Source organism: Anopheles nili, chromosome 2 (assembly GCF_943737925.1).
Source record: "Anopheles nili chromosome 2, idAnoNiliSN_F5_01, whole genome shotgun sequence".
NCBI lineage: Eukaryota > Metazoa > Arthropoda > Insecta > Diptera > Culicidae > Anopheles > Anopheles nili.
The window spans coordinates 13,085,166-13,111,445 of record NC_071291.1 but is presented as its reverse complement, the minus strand read 5'-3'; the positions used below and the strand labels follow the sequence as shown (position 1 = coordinate 13,111,445).

At 43.8% G+C, this 26,280-nt stretch overlaps 1 protein-coding gene across 1 annotated transcript in view; it reads left to right on the top strand.

The window, feature by feature from the left end:
* Nucleotides 1-25,614, top strand: part of LOC128721524 (fasciclin-2) — a 46,598-nt gene extending 20,984 nt beyond the window's left edge. Inside the window, exons 2-11 of the mRNA XM_053815286.1 lie at nucleotides 7,676-7,856; nucleotides 8,507-8,560; nucleotides 10,258-10,424; nucleotides 10,882-11,006; nucleotides 11,105-11,400; nucleotides 11,491-12,691; nucleotides 12,777-12,960; nucleotides 23,264-23,465; nucleotides 24,083-24,199; nucleotides 25,479-25,614. Of these exons, the coding sequence (XP_053671261.1) occupies nucleotides 7,676-7,856; nucleotides 8,507-8,560; nucleotides 10,258-10,424; nucleotides 10,882-11,006; nucleotides 11,105-11,400; nucleotides 11,491-12,691; nucleotides 12,777-12,960; nucleotides 23,264-23,465; nucleotides 24,083-24,199; nucleotides 25,479-25,614 (2,663 nt within the window). The remainder of the gene's footprint in view (nucleotides 1-7,675; nucleotides 7,857-8,506; nucleotides 8,561-10,257; nucleotides 10,425-10,881; nucleotides 11,007-11,104; nucleotides 11,401-11,490; nucleotides 12,692-12,776; nucleotides 12,961-23,263; nucleotides 23,466-24,082; nucleotides 24,200-25,478) is intronic.
* The last annotated feature ends 666 nt before the right edge of the window (nucleotides 25,615-26,280 follow it).

Sequence of the window (26,280 nt, the reverse complement as noted above, 5' to 3'; positions counted from 1 at the left end):
GCCTTGGATGGTCTCGAATGAAGCCCGGACACACACAAAAAAAAAATAAATAAAATCATTATAATAACGGCCCCGTACCGATCGTGTGATACAATCGAATGAAGAAAACGCTCTCATCGTTCGTTATTCGGAACCTTCTTCAAGCTCAAGTGACATTTTGTCGAGTTTTGGGGACACCGAGATTCGGTCCACTCTACGCGGTTGAGCAGCACTAGAATGCCTTTGTTCGAGTTGTTTTTTTTTCAACGCACAAAAAAATAGGACAGTTGGTTTTTGCGCGCTTCAAAAACCCCGAGCACGCCTTTAGGAATCATTTTCTCACAGCATGCCATGATTTTGGTATGTCCTGCGATTAAAGCCTGCCGTACGTCAGAAGCGTCAACAAATGTTCTAGTTTAGTGTTTCTTCTTTTCGTTCTTTTCCCGGGAACGTTTCACGAATTTGAAATTCCTCGACAACCATTTCCAGTGGCATAACTATTTCAAAATTGATAACCATCAACGCGCGAGAGCATCTGCCCCCGGTTCCGGTGGCCATCGGGCACACGTTCCAGCTTCCCGCCGGAGGCCTCGAATATTCTGTCATGGCGTTTCGTCTAAATTCTTCACCTCAAATATTTCACCGGCAAACCGGCGGGGTGTCTCGGGTAGAGAAGAAAACCACCCGCGCGCACGGGTACTTTAACGATCCCAGTGAGGCAAGCACCGTGGCCCTTTCACTTCGTTCCCTCTTGAGGTCGACGTTTCTACACCGGTGAAAAGTATCTTCCCTCTACCGGAAAACTAACGCCACTGAAATCAGCACCGAATGAAACGGAATCGGGGTTTGGGGAGAAAAAAACCCTACCCATTCACCAAAATAGCGCCAACATTTACGTCTTAGCGTATTCGGTGTATTGGTGCAATGAAATTAACTTTCATTCCCAGCTTCTCGCTCCCGAATCGGCACGGGTACAGAGGGAAAGCCACCGAATTCCCGCCGGAACCGTCAATCTTTCCCGTCGGCCGCTCGGAAGAAGGTCCCGCGTGTTTCGTCCATCAATTCCGCGTTCGCTCCCTCGTTGCCTGCCGCGAAAAACTGACGACCGACCATCAAATATGTCTTCCGCGCCCCATCGGACGATGGCAAATGAAGTACGGAAATAGAGCCACCCGGCAGGCAAGACAAACCAAAGGGGCGGCCTATAGATAGACCCGGTGGTGGTATCATTCTTGTCGACATTCCCAACGATCTGCCGCGGGCGGTCCGGGCGTCACGTAGCACCGGTTTGGGCGCGAAATCGGAACACCGGTGGTGCAGGGTTTGCGGTCTGGGAAATCATGACTCGTTTGTCGATTCACTGGCCCGATTTCTCGCAGGAAAACTCCACCGGAGAAAACATCAAACGGTGGCAGACTCGTTTCTCGTTCGTTTGGTTCTCGTGCGTTCTGTGCCAACATCCGAAACCCGATTGGCCGAAAGACCCGGCAATTGAGTTATCATTAGCAACGTTATCTTGTCGACCACCGGAAGTCCGCCACCAGCCAGACCGAGCTGCTGGGCCCGAGAGCAGCAGTTCGGACCCGACTGATGATGTGGTCTACCGGTGGTTCTGTGTTGGCGAAGGAAATTGACGGTGCGGTCACTGATCGATTGCGCTGCTGCCTCGTTTGCTCGTGCGGGTTGTGCTTTAAGCCTGGTGCAAAATCTGTGGCCCATAACCCATCCTGTCGCTGGTGTGGTGCTAAAACGCCGCTTATTTATTTTTATCATCATCCTTCGCTCGGCATCGTTGAAATTCTCCGTTCTCCAGCACACACCGGGCACGAAAAAGCTCTGCCACACATCGATCGTTCATGCGTGCTTCTACACCGGCGCTGCTGGAGTGCTTATTCATTACACAACTCTTCGCATAATGCTTTAATCCGGGAAATAAATAGCCAGCCGGTAGACGCTCGGTTACCTGCGCCTGGACGAGGACGAAAAGTGTGTTTGTGCTTCTCCGCAGGGCTGCTACCACCGTGTACCGGCTTTGAGCACGTGTACCATTCCGGAAGGATGCACAGCGGTGCGCGTATTGGGCATACGGCAGAGCTCGACAAAAAGATTTCCCGCATTATCGGCCGGTGAGTGGGTGAATCTCAGAAAATAACTCACCCACGAGAGGAACGCACCCACACACTCGCAGGCTCGCAGACTCGCCCGGCGGATCCTTTGATGCTACACGCAAGGATCAATAGCCGTTTGAATGGTTCGAACGAAACGCACCTACCAAACTGTGGGGTTGATAAAAGTCTGTGAAGAAGCGGTACGAAAGCTGCTCGACATAATCCTTCCAAAAAACCCCCCGAATGGAGAGAGCTGGATAGGATGTGGAACTTTCTCGTCCGTCGAGTGCTTTGCCGATCGCACCCGGATCGTCTTTCACGTAAACCAATTTTCCACAACACCGTGCACGAAAACGGTATTGGCGTGGACGGTGTTGGCGTAAGCGTTTCTTATCGAAAGTGCACCGTGTGCATCTCTGGGATTGCGCACTGCAAAACGCATCCCGCTGCCGGTGTGAGGCGTGCAAATAAAGTGTCTGGTTTTGCGCCCTCATCGAGACATGTGGAAGCATCAGGGCTTGTGATTGCAATCATTGTTCTGTGTTCGCTTGATTTAACGACGAGTGTGCCAGCGTTTTGTTGCATTGAAGCTGTACAGACAACACCTGCAGTTGGGTGCAACTTTTCGTGGACAGGTGAGAGCAGGTTTGATGTGTTGCGATTGGGTTTTAGGGGGACCTCATTCTCCGGGGATGCAATAGAAACGTCTTTTACCAAACGCATCCGGTGTGAGCGAGATTTCAACCATCAGGTAGAAGGGCTGCCAGAGTGGGTTCTGTTGCACGCTGTTTATCTTCGAATTGGTTCAATAATCAATTCAATTGCTTGAAGTAATTGATATTTCATTCGTTGCACGATGCAGCAGGTGAAAAGGAGCAATGTGGCTGGAGAACCGATCCTTGAAGATGGCGTTCCAGCACTTAATTGATTTCGTGATTAATAGTGACTCGGGCAATTGTGCAAATGTGCTGAAAATTAATTTTACCAGCAGTGCGGGCGCAGTACGCAAATGTGATACGAGCTGAAGGCGAGGTGTACCCATTAAATAAACCGATAATAAATGCAGTCTGTGCATTAGACGAGCCTATTGATGGATAAAGCAAATCCTTTTAAAGCTGCTCCCTCTTTCTCTCTCTCTCTCTCTCTTGTGGTGCGATCCGAATTACCTTGCAACAAGATGTCTATTCTCAGCTCGGTTTCCAATTTTCTGAGTCTAATCCACGCCCGGTGAAAAAGCATCTAATCTATGCAGCAACAGTTTATACGCGTGACGATTTATAGCTTTCACTAGAAACAGACTCACGATAAATTTAGCATCCGACACATTAATGAGCCATTTTGTGGAACCGATTGTGGTCCGGTAATTTATTATTAAGTGCAATCTGGCATCGAATGAGCCCATGCAAATCGTGCGGTTGTGGTGACGACTTCTTCCCGCGAGGATCAACCACCGTATGGCTTCGCTAGAGGGAAGGGATAAGCATTTTATTTTTAGGTTTCCATGCAAAACCAATCCATGTGATGCCCTTACCAAAAAGGTGCTCAACCGTAGAAACACTCTATCAATAAACGTAGGGATGAGCAGGAGAAAAGGCACACAAATTGTTTTATTCTCCCTTGAGGAATGGTTCCATTACTCCGAAGGCTAAGGCATAGATTGGTGGCTTCCAGAAGACAAAAAAGGATCACCATCACCGTACCACCTTCCGTGCCAGTGTCCGTTGATTCTTTTGTCTTGCGACTGTCGAATTGTCTCCGCAGCGAAGGCTTGAACCTGTCACTCGACATAAAATGCAACCTCGCTCAGGATTTGGTGAAGCATGAAATAATGCCCCATAATATGTCACCGTCAGGAGATATTTCCGGTACAAGCCCCGAACCAAACGCAACGCAACGGGTGTATACGTTTGCCACGAGCAGAATTCGCGCCAGTATTTGCGCCGAGAACAACAAATCCATCATTATTACCTCTCATCGATCAACATCAAAAATAATACACTCGGTTTGTCTGCACATAACTGGTTGCTTTATGTCGCCTTCTCTTTTTTTTTGTGTGCCATTGCCAAATCTTTTAGCAACACCCCAGCAAGTCAGCAGTGTTCTGTTGAAATACACATTCTATTTGATCGTTTTAGCCACCCGTTCAATCCGCCATCCCATGCATCATTTGGTTACGATTTCATTTTAGACTTGTCATTCCGTTTCATTCGCCTCGTCGCGTCAACGGACAAATGTCAATAAGATTTCCCTTTCGCTTGAACGATTTGCAATAAAAGAATCAGCACTCGGACACCGTCTTCCGCACGGTTGATTCAGCTGGAAATGGTGCTTTAAAATGCGCCTCACTGTTCCCGATTCGCTAGCCAGAAAGTGACATTACTTCCGAGCTAAAAAAGATCAAATTGCTTTTCTAATGCTTCCGGCTAGCTCAGTGGCTTCAATGCTAGCTGCAGTGGGTGATATAACGGACGCCACATCCACCCACTGCTCATTTCGCTCTCATGCGCTCTTGTGCCGGCAAAACCATTTCCTCAGAATCCAATTAGAACAAAGGCAAAAAGATAATCTAATGCACTTTCATCTATTTCTGGGCAAGTTTGCCAAGTTTTTGCTACTGCCGTATGCGCGTACGCTTCCCAGCGATGATGGCTAGCTGCTTCTTTTTTTTACTCCGCTAGAAATTTGATCTATGAAACAGTGCAAATGGGTGTCTTTTTTTCCGTAGCCCTTGAAGGCACGAAATCGACCGATGTCGCCCGTCGACGTCACCATTTGCATCTAGGCAGAGATTTTTCTACGGTCGTTCGCGTCATTCGTTGCCCGTACCGTTTAGCTATTCATAATCTGTGTACGGTTCAGTGGCCGCACATGACATTTTCGTGCCAATGGAAGCAAGAAAAAAAACGATAGTGCCCCTGTAAGCCAAAGGATGCCATGAGCGTGGTTTATGGATGACATTTTTTTTTTTAGATGAAAATGCGAATGTCGACGCCGTCTGCGTAGTCAACGCTGGTAGGAAGAGGCCTTGTGCACAAAGCTGCCATCGAACCGGGAATGGATGCAGAGAAATGATTTATTGGGAAATATTGATTTTTCGACTGCAGTTTCCTCAATCAAGAATACGTTCTAACATTACTTGTTCAACTTTTGCTACTACTAATTGTGTTATGTTTTATGAATGATTAGCAATTTGCTGCTATTTCCCATTCACTTTGGTGTACTACGGTAATCCTAGTGATTTCTTTTCGTGCAAGATTCGATGTTTTCAGTGGACTATTAATTCGTTGTTATATTGAAATGTGTGTATATCTTATGTCCTTCCGACGGCATACATTTTCAATTTTTAGCTACATTATTCACTTGTAGCGTTCGGAAGCATAAAATGCTATTTTTTGTTTTACGAACCGTGTCCTTTTCAATTCCGTCGTCCAGGCCAGTCACCTTTGGCTACCGATAAGTGTGAGTTGTAAAAAATTAATACTCATCGTTTGATGTCCCACATAAAATCACATTTAATTGACGTCGAACCGTGGTTCTACAATCCGTCCATCGTAAAAACAATTCTCTCTCTCTTTTTCTTTCTCTCGATCTTTGCTCGTATTTACTTTTTTTTTCTCTCGTTAGCGGTTCACGATTACCGTCACTAAGCCCTTTGGCTAAGCCTAGCGGCAAAGGAGGGTTTCTTTTGGCGCCAGAACGACCAAATCTCCCTGCCTTAGAAGGTCTTGAGATTTTATGTATCGCCATAAATTCCTCATCCGACACCACGATTGTAAACTTATTCCTGCTCTGCACGTGGGCCAACCGCACGATGGAGCAGTTTCACTCGATCGTTCCCCTTCCAGATCGTCGTTGGAAACTTTGCCACTTTCTGTGTACCGTAAACGATCCTTGCCCCAAACTCGCCCGGAAGCAACCGAATTCGGCAGCATCCTTTACGACTCCACCAGGTGCCGTGTAAGGATTATCATCTCAATCGTTTCTTCAGGCGCGAAAACTTTGCTACTCTGCTACTGGAAGCATTTTTCGCTTACTTTATGGTCGACTCATGTGACGAAAATTGTTGCTTGATTTTTTTTGCTGTTTGCTTTCGTTCGTTTATGTCAAACCATCAAATATTTGTTGTCAAACGATTAAACTGGAAACGATGCAGGATACGCGACTCTTCCCCCGATGCAATAACGTCGCGAATAACTATTGCACCGTTAAAACACGCTGCAAGAGCCGCTCGTGTAACTTTCGCAAAAGGTAAACGAAACTCCGCACGTAAAATATGTGCAATATGGTGCAGCTATTTCGAGAACTGCCGCAAACGGAGGCCCATCATGGCAACGTGCCGGTTCGAAACATAATTAATGACGCTAAACCTGACGCAGACCGAGGTCGCGTTGAATGATGGATCTGCCAAATGTTGCTGTAGAATCGTGAATATATTTGGGGATGGCATTGACTGAGAGCTGTAAAAAATCAGTCCACATTGGTGTGATACTTTTTTGTTTCACCCCCACATGGCACTTTTGGTGCCGTAAGGACCTCTATTCTACGATGTTAGCACGAAATCGACGTCAAACGAACGATCCAAGCAATGTCAATGTGGATATACGCTTGGGACATCACATTTCGATATCAACTAGAAACTTTCCGAAAGTTTAAAACCTGATTCAAATCCACTCTCTGTCGATGTGTCGTCGTCGAGAAACTAATATCTGACAGCAAACAAAATCCATCCGAGCCTTAAGCCGGCTGGAAACAGATCACATAATCCTTGCCTTGTCGCGAATTTGCATTAGTTCATGGGACAGGCTATGGTGAGGATTACTGCACCAAATACACCCGTATTGCATCCGCAGAAAAGGACAAACTACTACGAGCAACGAGCCGGATGCACTGAAGTGCGAACGTCATAAACCTAGCGCCGCATAAAATCATCAACCAAATCGCGCCCCAACCGGTGAAGGTGGCATCATTATTTGTGTCTTTACAACAGGATCCGGCTGGCATGTGATAGGCCTTGGATGATACGCGAAGGAAAATAGGGCACAGAAGCTCGTAAGTTGGCACCGTAGCATCTTGATAAAGAAGCCATACACAACCGGCAATGCTGTGTTGTGGCTGATGTGCTGAGTCATAATTTTGTCTGCCTACCGACTGCCGGTACAGCAATATGGTCTCCTCGAAAAGAGAGCTGGAGCAAGTGTTAGCTTGCAGATCCTTTACAAATTCGCTCTAGAATGTCTCTCTTCGGGTTGTTCCTTCCCATTTCGAGGCGAAACCCATTTGCCCTTCGTGGAACAGCGATGGCATCGTCATGGGCCATTTAAAGCTGGGTAAGAAGTTGTTGAACTTCCGTCGCATCGTAAAATAGTTTCAATGTTTTAATTGAGGTTTGCTCTCGTCGGGTTTCATTAGGCGGGATCAGATAGTATTTGGTCGCGTGCAAAGAAACCTTCAAGCGCTTCCACACACAAACGAACGAGAGGATGTGTACGTTTCTGTTCCTTGTCCCTTTTGGCGACGTGGGCGCATTTATAGATAGACACAGCGTGTGATGTACGTTTTTTCTTCTTCTTCACATTTTCCATTGGCAGGATGCGCACTGGCTCAGCGTCAGAAGCAGCCCAGCTTACAGATTCTGCCCGCATCCTCCGTACAACGCAAACCGGTTGGACACTCGCTGCTGCTAACCTGCCGTCCGGATGTTCCGGATACTAATCTCATCTCGGATCTCAGATGGAACGACAACCGCAACATGACCATCCTCCCAAAACCGTAAGTAACTTATTTCCCTTACATTTACAGTGACTCGGTAAGGCAAAACAGGTTCAGCAGTACGATAACCGCCTTTGCCGCCTCTTCGAATTGTATCTCCTCCAAAGAGACTACAACAATCAAACGGTGCGTGAAATACAAAGCAAAATCAAGCGCTTTTAGCTGAGATTTTTCCGACCTATAGAGTACTTATTATTAAGTAAAATCAATGCTCTAGATCTGGCTAACAATCTTGCTCTACATTGATATTGATAATCATGTTCCATTAATTCTTTAGCCTTCAAATATTTCCAAAAATCATGCAGTAATATTCATTTCAATTGATCGCCCTCTATTTGAAACACAAGTTTATGTCCTGAAACAATTTAACAAACAATCTATTTGGTCGGTAAGATTGCTCCTTGCTATTCCACGTAATCCCAGTAATGCTGAAATCATACGAAACTTTGCATTGTTATTTCACCGGTAACGCTACTTTAAATTGAATCTCAAACTTGCTATGTTGTCTGCAGTGAGCAAGAACTCATTTCTCGTTGCTACTTTTCTTCCATCATTCCATACATTCCGCTGCTACCAGCTAGATCCTTCGTCACGGTCCTCATACTTTTGGTTTAACTTTTGTTTTTCTTGATAATTTATTCCTGGTGTAGGATGAACTATTACTATCCTCTCTACGATTCGAAAGGTCGTAGGCTTCCACCGAAGTAAGTTACCGTTATTCATAGCTAGGAATGGTCGAACATTGTTGGTGTTTCTTTTTTGTTCTTTTCTACATTGCATTGCATTTTAGTTGGTTTGATTATATTTATCTAACAACATTTTCTTCCCCTACCATCTCACGTTTTTATTGTTAATACTTTCTGCGTCGAATGTGGGAGGAATGGGTTTTTGTTTCCTCTCGCTCATTGTAGAGCCGTAATTTCGTTTTCTGATCGTAAATTAATCTTAGTCAATCATATAATGTCCCATCATCATTCGAGTTTTGCTTTCTAATCATGTTTGGGCTAGGTTTAATGTTGCTGTAGCAAACGCACCACTGCAGCGCTATGTACACTAGCGTGAATGTTTTTTTTTCACATGGAAAATTTGAAATTTCCTAAGTTGGCCTCCCTCTCCTGTTTCTAATAGGAGATCAGTAGATGTACAGTTTTAGCAGAGCTATATAGCGTTTTGACATCAGCCTTTTTGCTAACGAAATAAAAACTCTCAGTTGTACAAACCATAATGCTTCTAATGAAAACAAATAATTCGATTTCAACATTGCAAAGAATATACTCGCAATTTAGCTAAGCTTCTCCATTTAGCGTGATCACGCAAGCCTTTGTAGCAACGTACATGCACCGATATTGGACACGTGCTAATTGTTTTTATTGTGTTAGCAAAGGATTAAACATCGTATGTCGTTCCACTCTCAATTCACGCGAGCTCCCTACACCAGAGGTACATTTCCAGTCGGTAAAATTTCAGAACACATCGAAACATGTATCAGTTCCAATAACCATATCTGATAGTTTACAAATAATCAAATTTGAGCCCATGCCATTTAGAAGCCATAGCCAACTTTGATATTGATCAATAGTTCTACTCACACATTAGTTTACCAAACATCTAAAGCACCGATTTGTATTGGCCTTTTCCCTGGCAACTACGAACTATCGTTTCCATAAACATTATTATATAGCTATGTTTCACGTCGGCCATATCAAAATTCACAACCTGATACAGCACATTTTCTAAATTACCAAACTCTTGGACGATGAACGGCACGCCTTCGCTTGCCGTGCGAAAAGTCCTCACACGTGTGTTACGATTATCGATTTTCTGAAGTACACTCTAGCAACATGGCACCTATTGAAGCAATTAGCATACTTCGCCAAAGGTTGATCTGTTTGCATAGTATAGTCTGTTGGCAGTGCACGCGACGACCATTCCGTGCACCGAGAGAAATGCTTATCCTCTTTCGAGCCTAACGCATCATATTGTCAGCTTTCCCTTTCCGCACAATGTCTTGTGGCGAGGGCTTTCATACACTTGCTGCATTCTGTGAACTGATACGCTTTCGGGATGCCTTCTGCTGTATCATAGCGCCTTACCATTCGAGCGCATTCTAATGCGCATCGATGCTGTGCATAAATTCTTACACACCGTAACCGATCGCAACTCTCCTCCACCCACAGTATCTTTGTTTCGCTCGTCCAGCCTCTCTCTCTCTCTCTCTCTCTCTCTCTCTCTCTCTCTGTACACCACCGCCAACCGCATCCATACTCACTCACCATCCACCATCCGGACTCCTCATCCGTGCTAACCGATGATCGATTTTGCTCGTGACCGACCAACCGAGCGCCTCGAGCAGAGGCCGTGTCTTACATCCTGTTTGAAAATGCAATTTCTCTGCTTCCAGGGCGGGCCAGTCGTCGCCGATGATCTACACGGAGTCGATAGCGGGCGGTACGGCACTGGCGCTAATCTTCAACTCGCTGCAGGAATCGATGGCTGGCACGTACTTCTGTGCGGCTTCCTACTCCGTCACCGAGAAGCTGAATGCGGCTGTCGTGGTCGAAACGTATGGTAAGTGGTTTTTGGCGTGCCTTATTGCCGTCAAACGACGAGCGGCGGTCACTTGGTGGTGAACCGTAAAGGCACCGTTAAAGCGGCTAATTTAGATCGGGTGAATATGAATTCGATTCGTGAGGCTCCTTAAAAATGGCCTAGAATGTGTTGCTTTTGCGCGGCCGGAATGAACAAGAAAATGGTTTGCAGGGAGTGTACAGTTTTATTGCGCTCCCGATTTGGGTCTGCTTGATATTGAGCAAAGTCACGCGATTCATGAGTGTGTTCCATATTACTACTATTTATACTTGTGTTGTACAGATTGTACTTGCAGTAAGAACACTATCGGTACTCCATTCCTTTTGATCTTGGAGATTTCTTTTGATTTAAGCAAGTTTGGAAAGACAATTGGTCGTTAGTTTAGACGTGTTTCGTATAATCGCTTCATATGGTTCTATTTCCGTTTCGACTATAGTCGCCATCACTTGGAAAGATGCTCCCACAGACCAACGCCCGCTGATGGGCACGGACTACATCGTGCGTTGCGAGGTAACGGCCAATCCTCCGGCAACCGTTGACTGGCTTCGAAACGGAGATCAGGTAAGTCATGTGGCCAAACAGGCCAACACGCAACACTCCACGAGGCTTTTAACGAACGACCCGAAACCCATCTATCCGTCGTTTTTCCCCCCAATCAGATCAAATCCAGCGGTCGGTACGTGATCGAGAACCGGGGGTTGTTGATCAAAAACATTACCGAAGCGGATGATGGCGTGTACACGTGTCGGGCCGCTGTCATGTCTACGGGCGAACTGAAAAACCGCGAAATAAGGGTCGAAGTTCAGATCATGCCCGAAGTCCAGCGATTACCGCGGGTGATGGACGCCGTCGAGGGCCAATCGTTCTCGGTGATGTGCAACGCCACCGGCAAACCGGTGCCCGAGTTCCAGTGGATCAAGAAGGGAACCCAACAAAATGCGGCCGATTTGGACAGGTAAGTGCAGTGAGTTGCTGAGAGTTCAACTTTCATGCTAACGGCTACTTTTGACCATTACCCGATGAACCCTTGTGTCCTGATCAACAGATTCTCCGTGAACTCCATCACCGGGCAGCTCGACATCAGTCAGGTTGAACAGCAGGATCACGACAGCTACGCTTGCATTGCACGTAACCCAGCAGGCCAATCGGAGTCGGTGACGAAGCTTAACGTGCTAATCCGACCAAAAATCATTGAGTTCATCAACATCACGGTGTCGGAGAACGAAGAGGCGGTGTTTCTGTGTAAGGCTTTCGGTCGTCCTGCGCCAGAGATCACCTTCCGCCGGTATGGTACGGTCGAAGAGTACTCGATCGGACTGCAGGTCAGTGACGATCGCATCATCCTGGAGCAGTCGACGGATGATGAGAAGGGCGAAACAGTCGGCACACTGCGTATCTCTAAACTCACCACCACCGATGACGGGCTGTACGAGTGTATCGCTCGAAATCGCGGAGATGTTGCCTTCAAGGTTGGCCACATCACGGTAGAGTATCGACCGATCTTCGATCACATGAAGGCACTACCGCCGGTGTACACGTGGGAGGAACGACCAGCCAACCTGAGCTGCTTTGCGCAAGCCATCCCGAACGCGACCATCGAATGGCGCTGGAATGATCGACGCGTGCAGGACCTGTACGATACGAACATGCGTGTGGAAAACCACGGACTTCGAAGTGATCTGATCATTACACCGCGCGATCGCCGCTACTTCACGGCGTACAAGTGTGTCGCCAACAATCGGCTGGGCAGTGCGGAACATTTGATGGAATTGCGCGAGGCACGCATCCCAGAGATGGTACCGCAGGCAAAACCACGCATCGTCAGTGCGACCTCGATCACGTTCGATGTGATGGCACCGCCCGTTGAGCCTGGTCTACCACTGACCGCATTTTCCGTGCAGTGGAAGGAACAATTCCAGAGCGATTGGAACTTTGCCTACAATCGCACCTGGTCTCCCGATAGTCCGTACATTGTCGAGGGTCTGCGACCGCAGACGGCTTACTCGTTCCGTTTTGCGGCCCGAAACGTTGTCGGACTGAGCCAGTGGGGTGCGTACGTCGATCAGTCCACACCACGGCGCTCGGAACCGGAAACACCTCGCATACTGCACACACCCATCCAGGAGGAAGAGGAGGACAACGATCCGATCGTTACGTCACCGTACGCCGATCACTTTGACATGCGGTGGAACATACCCGTGGACAATGGTGAGCCCATCGACATGTACCGCATCAAGTACTGCCCGGTAAGTGATCGCGAGAGGATGCACCATCCTGATGCAAGTGCGCACGCGCTTACGACCATCGTGGTTTTTTTTTCCCCCCACACAGGGCACGAAGGTGAACGGAATCTGGACCGAGATGGAGGAGCACTGCATCGAGCAGGACATCGTGCGCATGACCAACTACGAGATGCGCAATCTGCAGGCAGACACCTACTACCGGATAGAGCTGATGGCGCATAACGCGATCGGTTTCTCGAAGGCGGCGCACGTACTCATGAAGACCGCACGAGGTGAGTCCGACCATTCCCTTGGCACGACCTATGACGTGTATCCTGCCGGTTTCGGTGGCTTCTCGTCAGCCAGCCGGGGGCCGTTCGTCGCCTCCGCTAGCACGCCTAAGGACGTTACCTTGTTGTTGTTGACTGTTTACTTTGTGTGTAGATTTGTGTTCGTATAATCGCTTCGATACTTCGCTAGTTGTGTAAACTTTCCCTCCACCGGCGGCGATGCTAAGACGTTCGCCGCCAGCGAGGGATTTTGAAACTGGGTAACAGGGAACGGCAGGCGTAAGCGTTGTTCCCGTTTGTTTTGTGATCAGCATTGCATGTGCAAATGCTGCCGCTCGATGAAAAAAAAAAAGAAAAAATACACACACATCCATAAAGAGCGATTTGCAAAGTGATCCCCTTCAGGGTGTTTGATAAGGCACTTTTTTAGGGAACAAAAACGATTTTTGTAAACTCAATGAGCATTTTACGTAAGCCTGAATTTGCCGACAGACATTTTTTTATACGAATGATGTATTTTTTTTTAAATTGGTTTTAATCTGCTAACAGTAAGTTTGTTTTACCATCATTGCACCGTGATTTACAATTTTACACGCCGCTTTAAATATAGCTTACGAACGACAGAAGCTATTTTGCCGTCATTAACTCGCGTAAAACAAAACATAGCAATTTAGCGACGTAAGAATATGCGCTGGATATTTCTTGGTTTTCAAGATGTATGATAAGAAAAAAAAGGACATAGAGTCATGACACAGCTGAATATGTTTTTTTTACTACCTTTACTCTCATTTTGTTCAGTAGATTTGCTCTAGAATTGCTCTAAGCTTTTGTGAATGCGTGAATCTCTCTTTCGTTCGGTGAATACTGTTACGCTTGTTTGAAATTGTACTCTGATAATATTTCGTTGACTTCCGGATTGTGTAGTAGTGTTTATTGTTGCTTCGTAAATTACTATTTACATGTTGAAGAATGAGATGAACTAAAGAAATTAACGTGTAAAAGGCAAAATAACAGCGAAACTACACCAAATAGAGGAAACTGTTTAACTGTACGGATTTAAAGGCATCCTTTACCTCTGTATGAAATCTCTTAAAATATAGGCATCTAAAACCCCCCCCCATTTGCGAGAAAGATCAAATGAAGGATTCTGATATTTAAATTGCTGTACTGCTTGAAGCGAAACATAAGATAAACACAAACATTGGTAACACTAAATTCGCAATATCGTATCCGTGTCTAGAAACAGATTGGAATGTGGTTTTGTGTAATCGGAGCAAAGAAATGTGCAAAAAAGCGTCAAATTTTAGCATAATTAACTGAAAGTTCGTTCCCTAGGATTTACTAAACGTAAAGTAAGCTCATGATAAACATTTGTCCAACGAAATAAGCAAAACGAAATTAAAGACACGAATCACACACAAAAACCTATCGAAAAGTCGAATCAAAAATGTAGCAAAACATGCTGAACGATAGTAACGATACAAAGGAAAAAGGGTGCGCGACCTACGGTAGGCAACGTATGAACACGCTTCCGATAGCACGATAATGATGATGACACCGCTGTTCACGCTATCTTCTAACTGATCTCTATTCTCATTTTCACATACACTCTCTGTCTCTCTCTCTCTCTCTGCTTGGAGCGATTTCTTTCATCGCCATTTTCTCGCTTGCTATTTTTCCATTTGCTTAAATTTTTTTTCCCATTTTATCCGCTATCAATCTAGAAGCTCTGCGTTTTTTCACTGTTGCTCCTACCTGTTTTCGCTCCTATCATGGTGGTGGGCTCTTTCGTCTTGCCTTTTCTCGCCTAACGCCGCATCCGGTTTTTCGTTGGTGCAGCCAGGCGTTTCTTTATACTTCTCCTTTTGCTCAGCACGGTCCAAAACTTTGCTTATAACTGCAAACCTTCAGTTGTGTGTTATTTTGATGTTCCCGGCGCGACCGGTTTGCCAGTTTTGCCTTCGGTTTGCAACGAAACGAAAAATTCTCATCTCGAATCTTCATTCCAAGTCAGAAAACGTAACGGCACCACGTTCGTTGCCAGCGCAATAATAATACATTATTCTCGCCTGCATATTACGTACTGCAGCGCCAACCGAGATCCTTTCATCGTATATACCGGACTCGTTTCGATCGCACACTCACACCCATTCGTGCACTACTTAAGCAACTACTCCCCCGCACGGGTGGAGCCAAGCAAGGCCAAACGACGATGAACGACGAGAACGAGCGAGAATCCTTCGTGATAGTTTTTAATTAGATTCGCTTTATCCTTTTAGAAGTTTTGTATTTAATTTCGTTTTAAAATTCCGCACCGAACTTCTCCCTTTCGCTGGTGGGTGAACATGCGAACATGATGCGCTACCGTGGGCCAGGAGTAGGACCTTCTCGCGGACTCATGATGTCCGTTCGTCCTTCCACGCGCAAGGGAAAGCATTTGGTCGGATGCCGATCAGGCCACGATGCATTCGCAATAAACGAAAACGTATAATAAATTCGAACGATTCTTCAAATATAAATTCCCACCGTTTTATCCATCTCCGTGTGTCTCAGCGATGCACACGCTTTTCGTTGTTGTCACTTCTAATTCAATGCCGAACTTCTTCGCCTTGTTTTGCTCATACTTTGCAAAAAAAAAACGCGACAGGGAACTAAAAAGAAAAACTAACACTAACAAAAACAAAACTCGTCTGCCTGGAGATGTCAACTCGAGTCGTTAGATTTTTACTAATTAAACAAATTAAACACAACCGGATATTGAGGACGACATGAGCTGATGCGTTCCCTCTTTCGTTGAAAGATTTACCAACTGCTAAAATTAATTCGAATCGTACAAGTGTGTGGTGTGTTTCGCTTTTTATACGTTCGTTCATTTGTTTCTGGCTCGTCTCGTTATTCTGCTGGAATTCCAATTTGCTAACGAGTCAACGTTTTATGCAAAAATACCGACTCGAATGCCTCTCGACCAACTTTCTACGCTATGCCGCGCACAGTTTTGCTTCCATTTTCATTCCATTAGAATTTTTGTTTTCGGTGTATTCTTTTTGTTTTTTGTTTTGTTTTAGCTCGTGTTGGATTCCGCAACATTTTCGTACGAGTGCACTTTTATCTGTGTGTTCTCGTTTGGGCAAAATTAATTTCCGGCCGCTAATATCCGACCGCCCGCATCTCTCAAGGGCATTTTTTAATGTTCCCTATATTGGAGCATCCGCTTCCTTACGTTTCGCTACACCGCGATTCATCTCGCCTAGCATTAGCGCCTGGCACCGTGTGATGGATACGCTGATCGTGTCTGGTGTTCTGAGAAATGCCTTATCGGGGAGCCCAGTCTCGGTGGTTCCGTTTATTTGTGCAATATTGTTTGTTTATTTCATCGCCTGTGACCCAGCGCTGCCATCCGGAATGACCGGAGCGAAGAAGCATTGCTTAAACAGCACGATTCTTGTCCTGTTCATGGACCTAAACGTAATTAACATAACGTTGCGGTGGGTTACTTTGTCGCACTGCTAACCGTGGTCTTTCTCGTGTCTGGTTTGGTTGCTTAATTTTGTTTTTCTCTATTTTCTGGTCAAATTGATTTGCTTGGTATAAACCTTTCTAAAACAATGAAGCGAATACAACTTGATAGCTGCTACATAAACGTTTGTAGATTACTGTTTAAATGTTGACTGTTTTAGAAGTAACGCAATATATTGCTTTTTTATGTAGACTAGAATCTCCAGATTGTATATGATTCCATGGACAAAAATTTATTAATGATATCTATACAATTCATATAAATATCGAAAAAGCAGCTGCAATATTTGATTAAAATTGTAATAATAATGTCGCTTTTCGCTAATGATATAATTTTTATTTGATAATTCAATCAACAAGTTAAACTACGTGTTTACATGTATAAAATATTGTCAAATTGTCATTGGCGGAATTAAATTTGCTTTCAATTTTCTGTAATTTTGATAATTCCGACACTACAAATTGATATTAAATTCCATCTCAATGCAACAGCCGCTTTTCAAAATTTATTTCTTTGCTTAGAAATTGGAGCTAAATAAATTAATGCTTATAATGACATAAAAAATTAAGGTATTGAGTTATGTATAAAGTCTTTTGATACGTTATACGTTGCTTGATGTGTGATATATTTTTTTTTTTGTTATAGTGAATTTATTCCTGTCAATCCGAGGAACTTAATGTTTAGCTGAATTAGATAGTAAAACAAGTATAACCCAATGCATGCTCAATCATATCTTCTATGTAATTTGCTATGTCCCAGCAGGTATATTTGTAATACATATGCATACAAATTGAACTAGCAGCAGTACGAATACAATCACTATGTATCATAACAAAATATTAAACAAATGTCGAAGTAGAGAGCTTAAGATAATAGGCAATGATCTGATTGATCAAGGATACACCATCCTTTCCGCCCTCTCTTATTGCTACTCTCTTTCTCTCTTTCTTTTTCTCTCTATAACATATCTGCCATCGGCAATGATCTGTCGGGGACACATTTGCTCCCCAATAATTCATCAACCATTCTCCCCCCACACACCGGCTCGCCCGCAAATCCTCGACCCAATCACGGCATTTCAACGTGTGTATCTGTGTGTGTGTGCTTGTGCGTTTGTGTGTTTGATAATTCCGTACCCCAACTCTCGGCGCATCGACCGGATGCACTGCACGGATGATCCGTGGACTGCTCTCTGTAGATAACTATTACACTGGTAGTGGGACTGTGTGTAAAGGGAGTACCGACCGTTGGTGGTGGTGGTGCTGGTGGTTGTGTTGGTCATTCGTCCTTTCAGCTCTGCCATCGGTAGCCGCGATCTGTGCCGGTGTTGACGCTGCATCGAGTGCTAGCGGGTGTAGTTCTAATGGTAATAGCAGTAGTACCGGCAGGTCGCATCGACACATTGGTAAAAGTAAGCTCCCGAAAGGATCGCTGCTCAAATGCAGCGGAATATCATAAGTGAACGAATGGTAACAGATCTATGTGTAAGAAGCGGCGTGCAAATCAACCGCCTGTTCATTTCATACAAAATGAACCAATAAAGTAAGTGTTTCGATACCAATATAGCTAGGCGAACTGATAGGCAAATCGAGAACATGATCAAAGAAAATAACTAACGAACAATTGCAGCAAAATGTATGTTTGTTTTCTGTTCAAATGCCGTTCACTGCAGATGGAACAATTTTGATGGAATACTATAATGTGACTAAACCAACGGAAAGATCGAACAGTTATGGTAATTTACAGCAAGTCTGTTGAACGAACAACCCACCTTCAAATTTAAACATAGTTCCCCTACCGATTGGTTATAACGTAAACCTTGCGAAATCGAGGCTGAAAAGAATCCAAGCTAAGCTCAGCACATGTAGCGTGAAAACACACGAAACGTGAAAAAATTAACTATGCTGTAATCATACGAAATACAGGTCGTTTGAAGCACTATTTTTCTTATGCATTTTGAGGTACATTGTAAGCGTTTTTAATGCTGTACCAGGCTAAATAGACAGCAAGGGAGTTCGAAGACTATTAAGAATCATTCTCCAGATAGCAGCCATTCACAAGCATCCCATTCATATCCCTTTTGATCGTTACTTGCGAATGTCTCCAGTATGCTGGGTAGCCCTGATCCTAACGTAAGTCCATAAAGTATTCAAGAACGGCTTCATACCAGTAATCTTCCACTATGCATCCATTTGTGAGGTGAGTTGAAATGCATTTTTGCACACTTCGCTTTGTAACTAGAAGTTCTTAGTGTCGGTGAAGGATAGAAACATCTAAAACGATTACTATACTTTTCTGTTTTGTAAACTAACTATCAGATGCGACTGTTGTTGTAACATTGATAACGTTTAGATACTAAATTATTCTTTGGTTCAAAGCTTAGCAAAATGATAAAATATTGGAAAACGAACAGAATGGATTAATATTACGTTTTCTGCTAGATATTTCACATTACTATATTTAACGAGCTGATCACAATTCCTAGCATTGAAACATACGAATTTCAAAGAAGTCGTCGCATTAACGATGTCAATCGGCAAATGTTTTAAATTGCTAACAGAAATGCATAAGTGCAAAATGCAAAATTTTCGCCTGCAAACATAACTACTGATTCCCACAATCTTTAACAATGAATGAGCTTACGTATGACTTTACACTCTATCGTTGAGATATACATTGACGTTCTAAATCGTAAGGCTTAGTGTATCAAATCATTTCCAATGCCTTATCTTCATTACGATCCTATGAATTTCGGCAGACGCCGTACATTGATTACGAATAAGGTGCTGAACGGTATCAAACACACTAGAAAACAAACTTTGTTACGTTCTATGTAGCATTACATATATACAACAGAACGAATTGTTAGAGTTCTTTGCTCAATGATACCGACCCAGCGACGGGTGCGTAAAGTGCTGATGAATACAAACAAAAATTAGAGAAAGGATTATTGTGCGGGTGTTATTTTTTACGCATCGTTTGTTAAACATACGTTCCACATGCGCAGTCACTGCCACCGAGAACATTGCATCTCAAATCTATTATCTCAGAGAAGTATACTATTTTGGCGAAAGTGAGCTGATGCCGATGTTCTTAGATTCGTTTTATTTGCTACCAAGTAATAAGTGATTGTGATAAATAATGAGAAGATACATAAACAGACTATTTAAAATTTTCGGACAGATTAGGAGGTAACACGATCCAACATCAGAACCAAAGATGTGGAGTTTCATATGAACTAACCAAAATAGTATGAAACAATGAACATTCAAAAAAACATATTTCAGATATAGCAGAATACTATAGCAAGCCGTATTAGAGTAAAGAGTAGTTAATCCAATTCATTATGTACATATTCAAGACAGTAACGAGCAATGCTGCTGTAAATATCCACTGCCAACTCTTTTAACCAACAGTATTTAGCTGAAAAATCAAATTTGCAAAAACGAGTACTCACAATTAGGCTTCTGTTGAAAATTTAGTTTTTTTTTACTTTTCATACTTCAAAATTCAAATCAGTTCTGTAGAACAAAAGCAAAATAGCTTAATGACCCTTCCATTTAAAACAGTAGCATAGGATATTCATTTCTAATTTACCATACACAATTAGTGAAATTGTGGTTGCTGTTCCGGCTGTTTACTCTCGTGAGTCACCACTTTGGTTTCTAGACAGTAAATGAGCTGTTTGTGCGGTAACTGTGCATGTCAGTAATTGTATAAAATTTAACAGATATTTTTTCCATCTAAAACCCCTTAGTTAGAGCTGAGAAATGTCTTCGAAAACTGTTGTCTAGGTATTTCTGTGTGGTTTTGATGCACAACCCTAGTTTTATTTCGTCTCATCGTGCATAGTGTTTAGTTTTAATACTTTTGTAAAGTTCAAAGGAGTTATTACGTTCGTATTTTTGTTTCTGAATTACTAGGTGTATTGCTCTTTGTCCGATCCAAAATGGTTTTACTTCTAATGTCGTACATGGACGATTCTTTTTACGTTTTGTTCACAAAATATAACATTTTATTGAATACAATATGCTACAATCGTGTACATAAACTGAAACCAGTGCACAAATAGCAACCTAAGGTGCACTCCGTCTAAGACAATAATGCGCTAATATTTGATTATTTAGCTATGACGAACCTTAGATAGAACGATCAATGTCGCGTTCGTTGTTTCGTTCGTTGGCTCGGAAGACGTAAATAGCTGGAGAGATAAGGCGAAAGATTGGTTCCTTTACTATAGTGATGAAGAATGTGCAAACATTTAGCAGTAAAAAGGAAGCGAGAGTGCGTAAGCGAGCGTTTGTGAAAATGAGAATATGGTGTGAACGAACTTCACTACAACGAAAAAACAAGCTGATCCACAACTTTGAATAAGGACACAAATTCCGCGAACGGAGGCATAAAACAGAATCCCAACATACTATAGGCTATTTATTCGGCACTATGCTGAACGTTCTAGCGAAATTTTGTAGTAGAAACTGAGCCAATGCACTGACGAAAGATTCCGTTCTTACTGCTTTGGAGCGAATCTTTAATCATAACTAATCTATAACAATATGGCTGGCTTAGCTGGATGAGTGTGTCACTGTGGTTTGGATTGAGGTAGTTAATTGTGGAATAAGTGTTAGCTATCGTAAGTTAAGTTTACATCAAATGTTCAAGTCACGTGTTTGATTCAAATAATCGAAACTATTAACATGTAACTGACATTATGGAGATGTGACGCGTGTAAATACGTCAAGCAAGCTTGAAAAGATGTATTGTATGCAGCTCGTGATCAGAAGTGGATCGTAAAATAAATCAAACATCATTACAATACTGTCAAATGAACACGAATCCATAAGCGCTGTTTCATTCATATGGGGTTTATTCGACCAACCGTCGATTAGCACGTGCACGCTGCAGCTGTGCACGTTCGCGAAGTTATTCCTTTCAAACAAATAAAACCCTGATCTCCAATTTCCCGAAATTTGAGAGCAACGTCCTTAAACTTAACGCATCGAAAAAGAGTCGAAAAGTGACTGCGCCTAACACATTAATGTACCATCTACCAGTGAGCCCAATTCTTCCCATATCCATCGCTTAGGTTCCGAATCGAATTAAGGTAACTATGCAACGAAGATTATTTACACAACTTCAAAACGAACAAACTGTTAGCGTTCCGTAGAGCACCCTACCAGATAAATTTCTATATTTTAGCTATCACCAAGTTCCAACACTCTCTGATAGTTTTTATTTCTTTTCTTCGAAAACGTTAACGTCTACTCACAAACACATACATTGTTCTCTATCGTTCTCTGTTCCTTTCATCTATCGTCTTGCATCTGTCTCTAGCGCTGGTTTGAAACGAAATCAACTGAAACCAGCTTACAACTATCCCCCACTTTGCATAACTTTTTTTTGAATGATTGTACATACGTTGTATCGTTACTGTAGCGCGATTTCTTCTTTAGATTGAATCGAAACGAACATGATGTGTCGCTGTACTACACCTCAGACATTTTCCACAATTACAACAATCATACTACACCGAAATTTGCAATCACAAACCATGGCACAATCGCTGAAGCTAAACTCACTCAACACAGTTTATCATAAAAAACATGGATGAGACAAAACAAAACGCTATCGAATAGGTACTTGTGCGCGAAAATTCACCGCCACTTCAATCACACCAACAACTAATTATGAAAAAAAAACTTACAAATTTAAAACATAACCTACGCACACCAATTCACTGGCTCAGACACATGGCTCACAAGGATCAATCAATGTTAGGCACTTAGAAGTGCGATCGAATTGAAAAACAACTCAATCACACACAATTTTATACAAGCAGGGAAAACGTCGTTTAACACTAAGCGACGTAGGCAAAAACAATTAATTAAATTATGCAACCAATTTCACGTATGCAGCATGTCATTGTGATGTTTTTTTTGTTTTCGTTATTGCATGATCGAAATTCGTTTACTCGTGTACAAAAAGAGAACTGTCACTGCATTGAGAGATGGGTTTAGAAGCGCTTCATCGCAGCAACCATTGCTCATTTCCCATATGCATCGCACTGTTGCACGAGATTATCACCTCCTCCTGCAGGGGGCGCTCAAGTGTTAATGGTCAGCTAAATTCAATTCTATCGCACGCCTCATGCTGTTATGTCTAATGCTTTGTTTTTTTTTTTGAATGATTACGGCACATTGCATCGCTTAAATGGGGCAGCTTTTCCAAAGTGGAAGCGATACCTCCCACCGACGAGGTGGCGGGAAAAGTTGCTCCATTGCACACGCATTACCGAACTGCTGTGCCACTACTTCCTGAGGCAGTAGTGGTTGCTTGTGCCTCAATGCTGCAAAACTATTGCTTGTTAATACACACTGCCCTCGCGGGACCGCGAAAAGTGCCCGAATTAGTAAAGTTTTACCTAAGCTCTTCACTATCGTTGCTCTGAGTGTATGTTTAGAATGTGACTCCCTATCGTTGTGATTCGTTTTGCCTGGAAGCCTGTGAAAGCTCTTCCGCTTTCCCTCTCCTGCGCTGTTGCTGTCCCCATCTTTCCACCAAAATCCACTTGTAAATTTTGTAGCTCTCCCGTAGCTGAACTTCTGTACAGCCCTCTTGTAAACTCAGTAACACCCGGGGGTATTCCTTAGTTGTATAGTTCATTCGGGGAGGGCTGACTCCACTAACCGTCTAGTGCCAAAAATGCGGCATCCAAATTTTCATTTACTTCGAATGGATACTAATCTCCCTCGTTGTTCTTTAACGATTTTCTTCCATTCTTCGTCAAAGGCATCGACGTGGTGTTGCGTGTCGACAGCCCCACACTGTCGTCGGCCGCCGTCATCGGGATCGTGATCGGATCCGTGGTGCTACTTCTGCTCATCGCCGATCTACTGTGCTGCGCGTTTGGTAACCTCGGCATCCTGGCCACACTCTGCCGGAAGACGAAACGATCACCCTCTGATTTGGACGACGAGGCCAAGCTTGGCAGGTAAGTTAGTGCGGCTCTGCTTGGCCATAGTACAACCACTTCATTCACTTACCACACACCCGGTGGAATTGTCCGGTGGCCAGAAGAAAAGAGCATAGGTTGTTGCTGCAAGCTTTCATCCAGCTTCTCCAGCAACGATTGTATATTGTACCCCTCGACTTTACATTCTAAACCAACTTCGAATTTCCCACCTCATCATACTATTGTGTTCTTGTTTTTTTTTCTTCATCCCCTCTCCCGTATGTCCGTGCTCCACGTGTACATTTCCGCGTGCGCTATGTTCTATGTGTGCCCACCTGTGTGCTTGTGTGTTGGAACATTAACACAATCACATTGTTATTCCCGATCGCGCCGTGTTCGCGGGTTTTCCAATGTCAAATCGCACACCGATTGTTTTCCTTGCGTCGTTTCTCGCGTCCACACGCTTGCTGTGTTTACGCTATTGCGTTTTGTTGCCAACACATCGTCCAACAAACGTCAATACCACCAACACGTCAACCCAACCAACTAAATCCAACACAATTCCAACACCTAAAACAAAACGATCAAATCGACATGCCTCGACATCCACACGACGCGCGTTCGCTTCGCTACAATACAAATAACCACAACCCAAGTCTCTACGGTTGGCGTTTTCCACTACCCTATTGCAGTGGCAGTCTGATCAAGGAGCGTCCGCCATCACCGTTGCCGCTGCCGCCGCCGATCGTTAAGCTGGGCGCCACTACGCCACTGTAAGCCTCCACACAGCCTACTACCATCTACTACCGTTCGCAGCTTGACGCATGAGAAGGCTTCACATGTGCTCTCCTTTGGCGAGCCTTTGCCGAGCCTTTGCCCTTGCATGCCCTTGAGTGTGACGTTCCTTTGTTTTGCGTTCTGTTTAGTTTTAGTTCCCGTCGCCTGCTGTGTGCTGATTTTGATTACTCCTATTCCTCCATTGGAACTCATTATCACTTTTTACGCGAATTTTTCCATTACGTTTTCTTCTGGGAATCGTTATTTAAAGTAATTTCCCTAATTTCTCATTCGTTTTGCCAAACGCAGCTAATGCATGTCTTATTACCCAGTTTGACGTTATAGTTTCACCCGTTCAATAGTGCGGTCCCCTATCCCACCCACTTGGCTGAACGTGTGAATTTTCCCATGCTCAGCATTCCGAAATAATGTAGCTTTCCATTTCCAAAGTTTGGTCTGTAAATTTGCATGATTGTATTTCGTTTCACCTGGCAGTTCCGCTTTTTTACCGACTACGAGAACGAAGATAAAAAACTCATTTGCTTGCATTAAAACAGCAGGTTTTCATCGTTAAATAACTTCCACTTTGCACAACGCTCTGCGAACATCGCAGGTGTGCCAGTGTGTGGTTGTTAGACCACTTACTCAGCTCGTTCACAGAGTGCATGACATTCAACTTGAAAATGGTTTCAGAACTTCATCGTGGTACATCCTCGCGTCCGGGATGGTGTTGCAAATGCAAATTTTCATACGGTCCACATCTTGAACGAGGGCTCACAATGAGAGTGGAAAATATACACTCGAAACATAACTCAGCTCCTTGCATGGCATGGTGCTTAGATCGGCAGTAGGATGAAGGGTGCTAAATGGAATTTATAATGCATCCCCATCGTTGCCTATGCCAGTCCTGTTTTCCTACATCTAATTTTAGCACGACACTATAGTGCCTTTGTCACTTGACCTTCACTGTTCGTGATCCACATCACATTCACAGATCGATAAAAATGTCCATGTGATGACAGTCCTTGTAAAGCACATCTTAGATTTCTAAATGAACGAGAACATGACGAAATAATAAGTACCGTATCATAAATTTCAGTTCATTACCATCACAAAATAGACTAAACTTTAATTTAGCGCTTTTTATAGTTTCGTTTTTTGAGCTGTACATTTTGAATCCGCTTCATTCGTGCACATATTCTGATTGATCTGGACATAAAGTTGGGTCCGATGAACTAAACATCTCTTGTATCTATTTACGCTTCCCAAACATAGAGAGGACGAAAAGCAACCCCTCAACACACAACCCCCGGCAGCATCTCCTCTGAAGGTAAACTCATCGGTCGAGTACGACGGGCGTGTAGTTCATTCGCGAAGCGGCGAAATTATTGGCAAAAATTCTGCCGTGTAAAAGTATCACTCTCATTGGAGGAAAATTCTTTGCGATTGGTTGCTAGAAGCTGCAGCGTCGCCAACAGTAGGGATAAGGTGTACAAGGCGCCCTGGCTCTCCCGTACGTATAGCTTTTGCTATTGCTTGCAGGATGAACATTTATTCTTGGCCCATGCGACAACAAAAAAAAACAAACAAATTATGAACAAACCACCCGTGCCACAACTAGTAGGTCAGTTTTGTGGAAGGAAAGGATATAACGACACGTCAGCCGTACGGTGGGAATGTGTGAAAAATAAGTTTGAATGAACCGCTGGCCCATTCGACTCGGGACTCCTATTGGGAAACCCCACGGAAGGACACTGTTCAAATTAGAAATGCCAATGCCAATTCAAACGCAACTCGACCATTGGGCATTGCTGATTCCCCACCTCGTGTTCGTCCGTAAAGTTAAATGTAATAAGAAAATGTAAACAAATCGACGTCATTTAATCGCCGTAACTAGTGTGAATCGTACGTAAAAAGGATAAATAAATGATGCGAACAAATCTACTTTATCGGTAACGGTGGTAAGAAAGCCGATAAGTCTATTGGAGGAGAACAGCGGCAGAGATGCTTTGTACCGTGAAAGTATTGAACAGGGAAATTGAGGAAGAGAGTTTTGTGTAAAAATTAAGCTACCGTG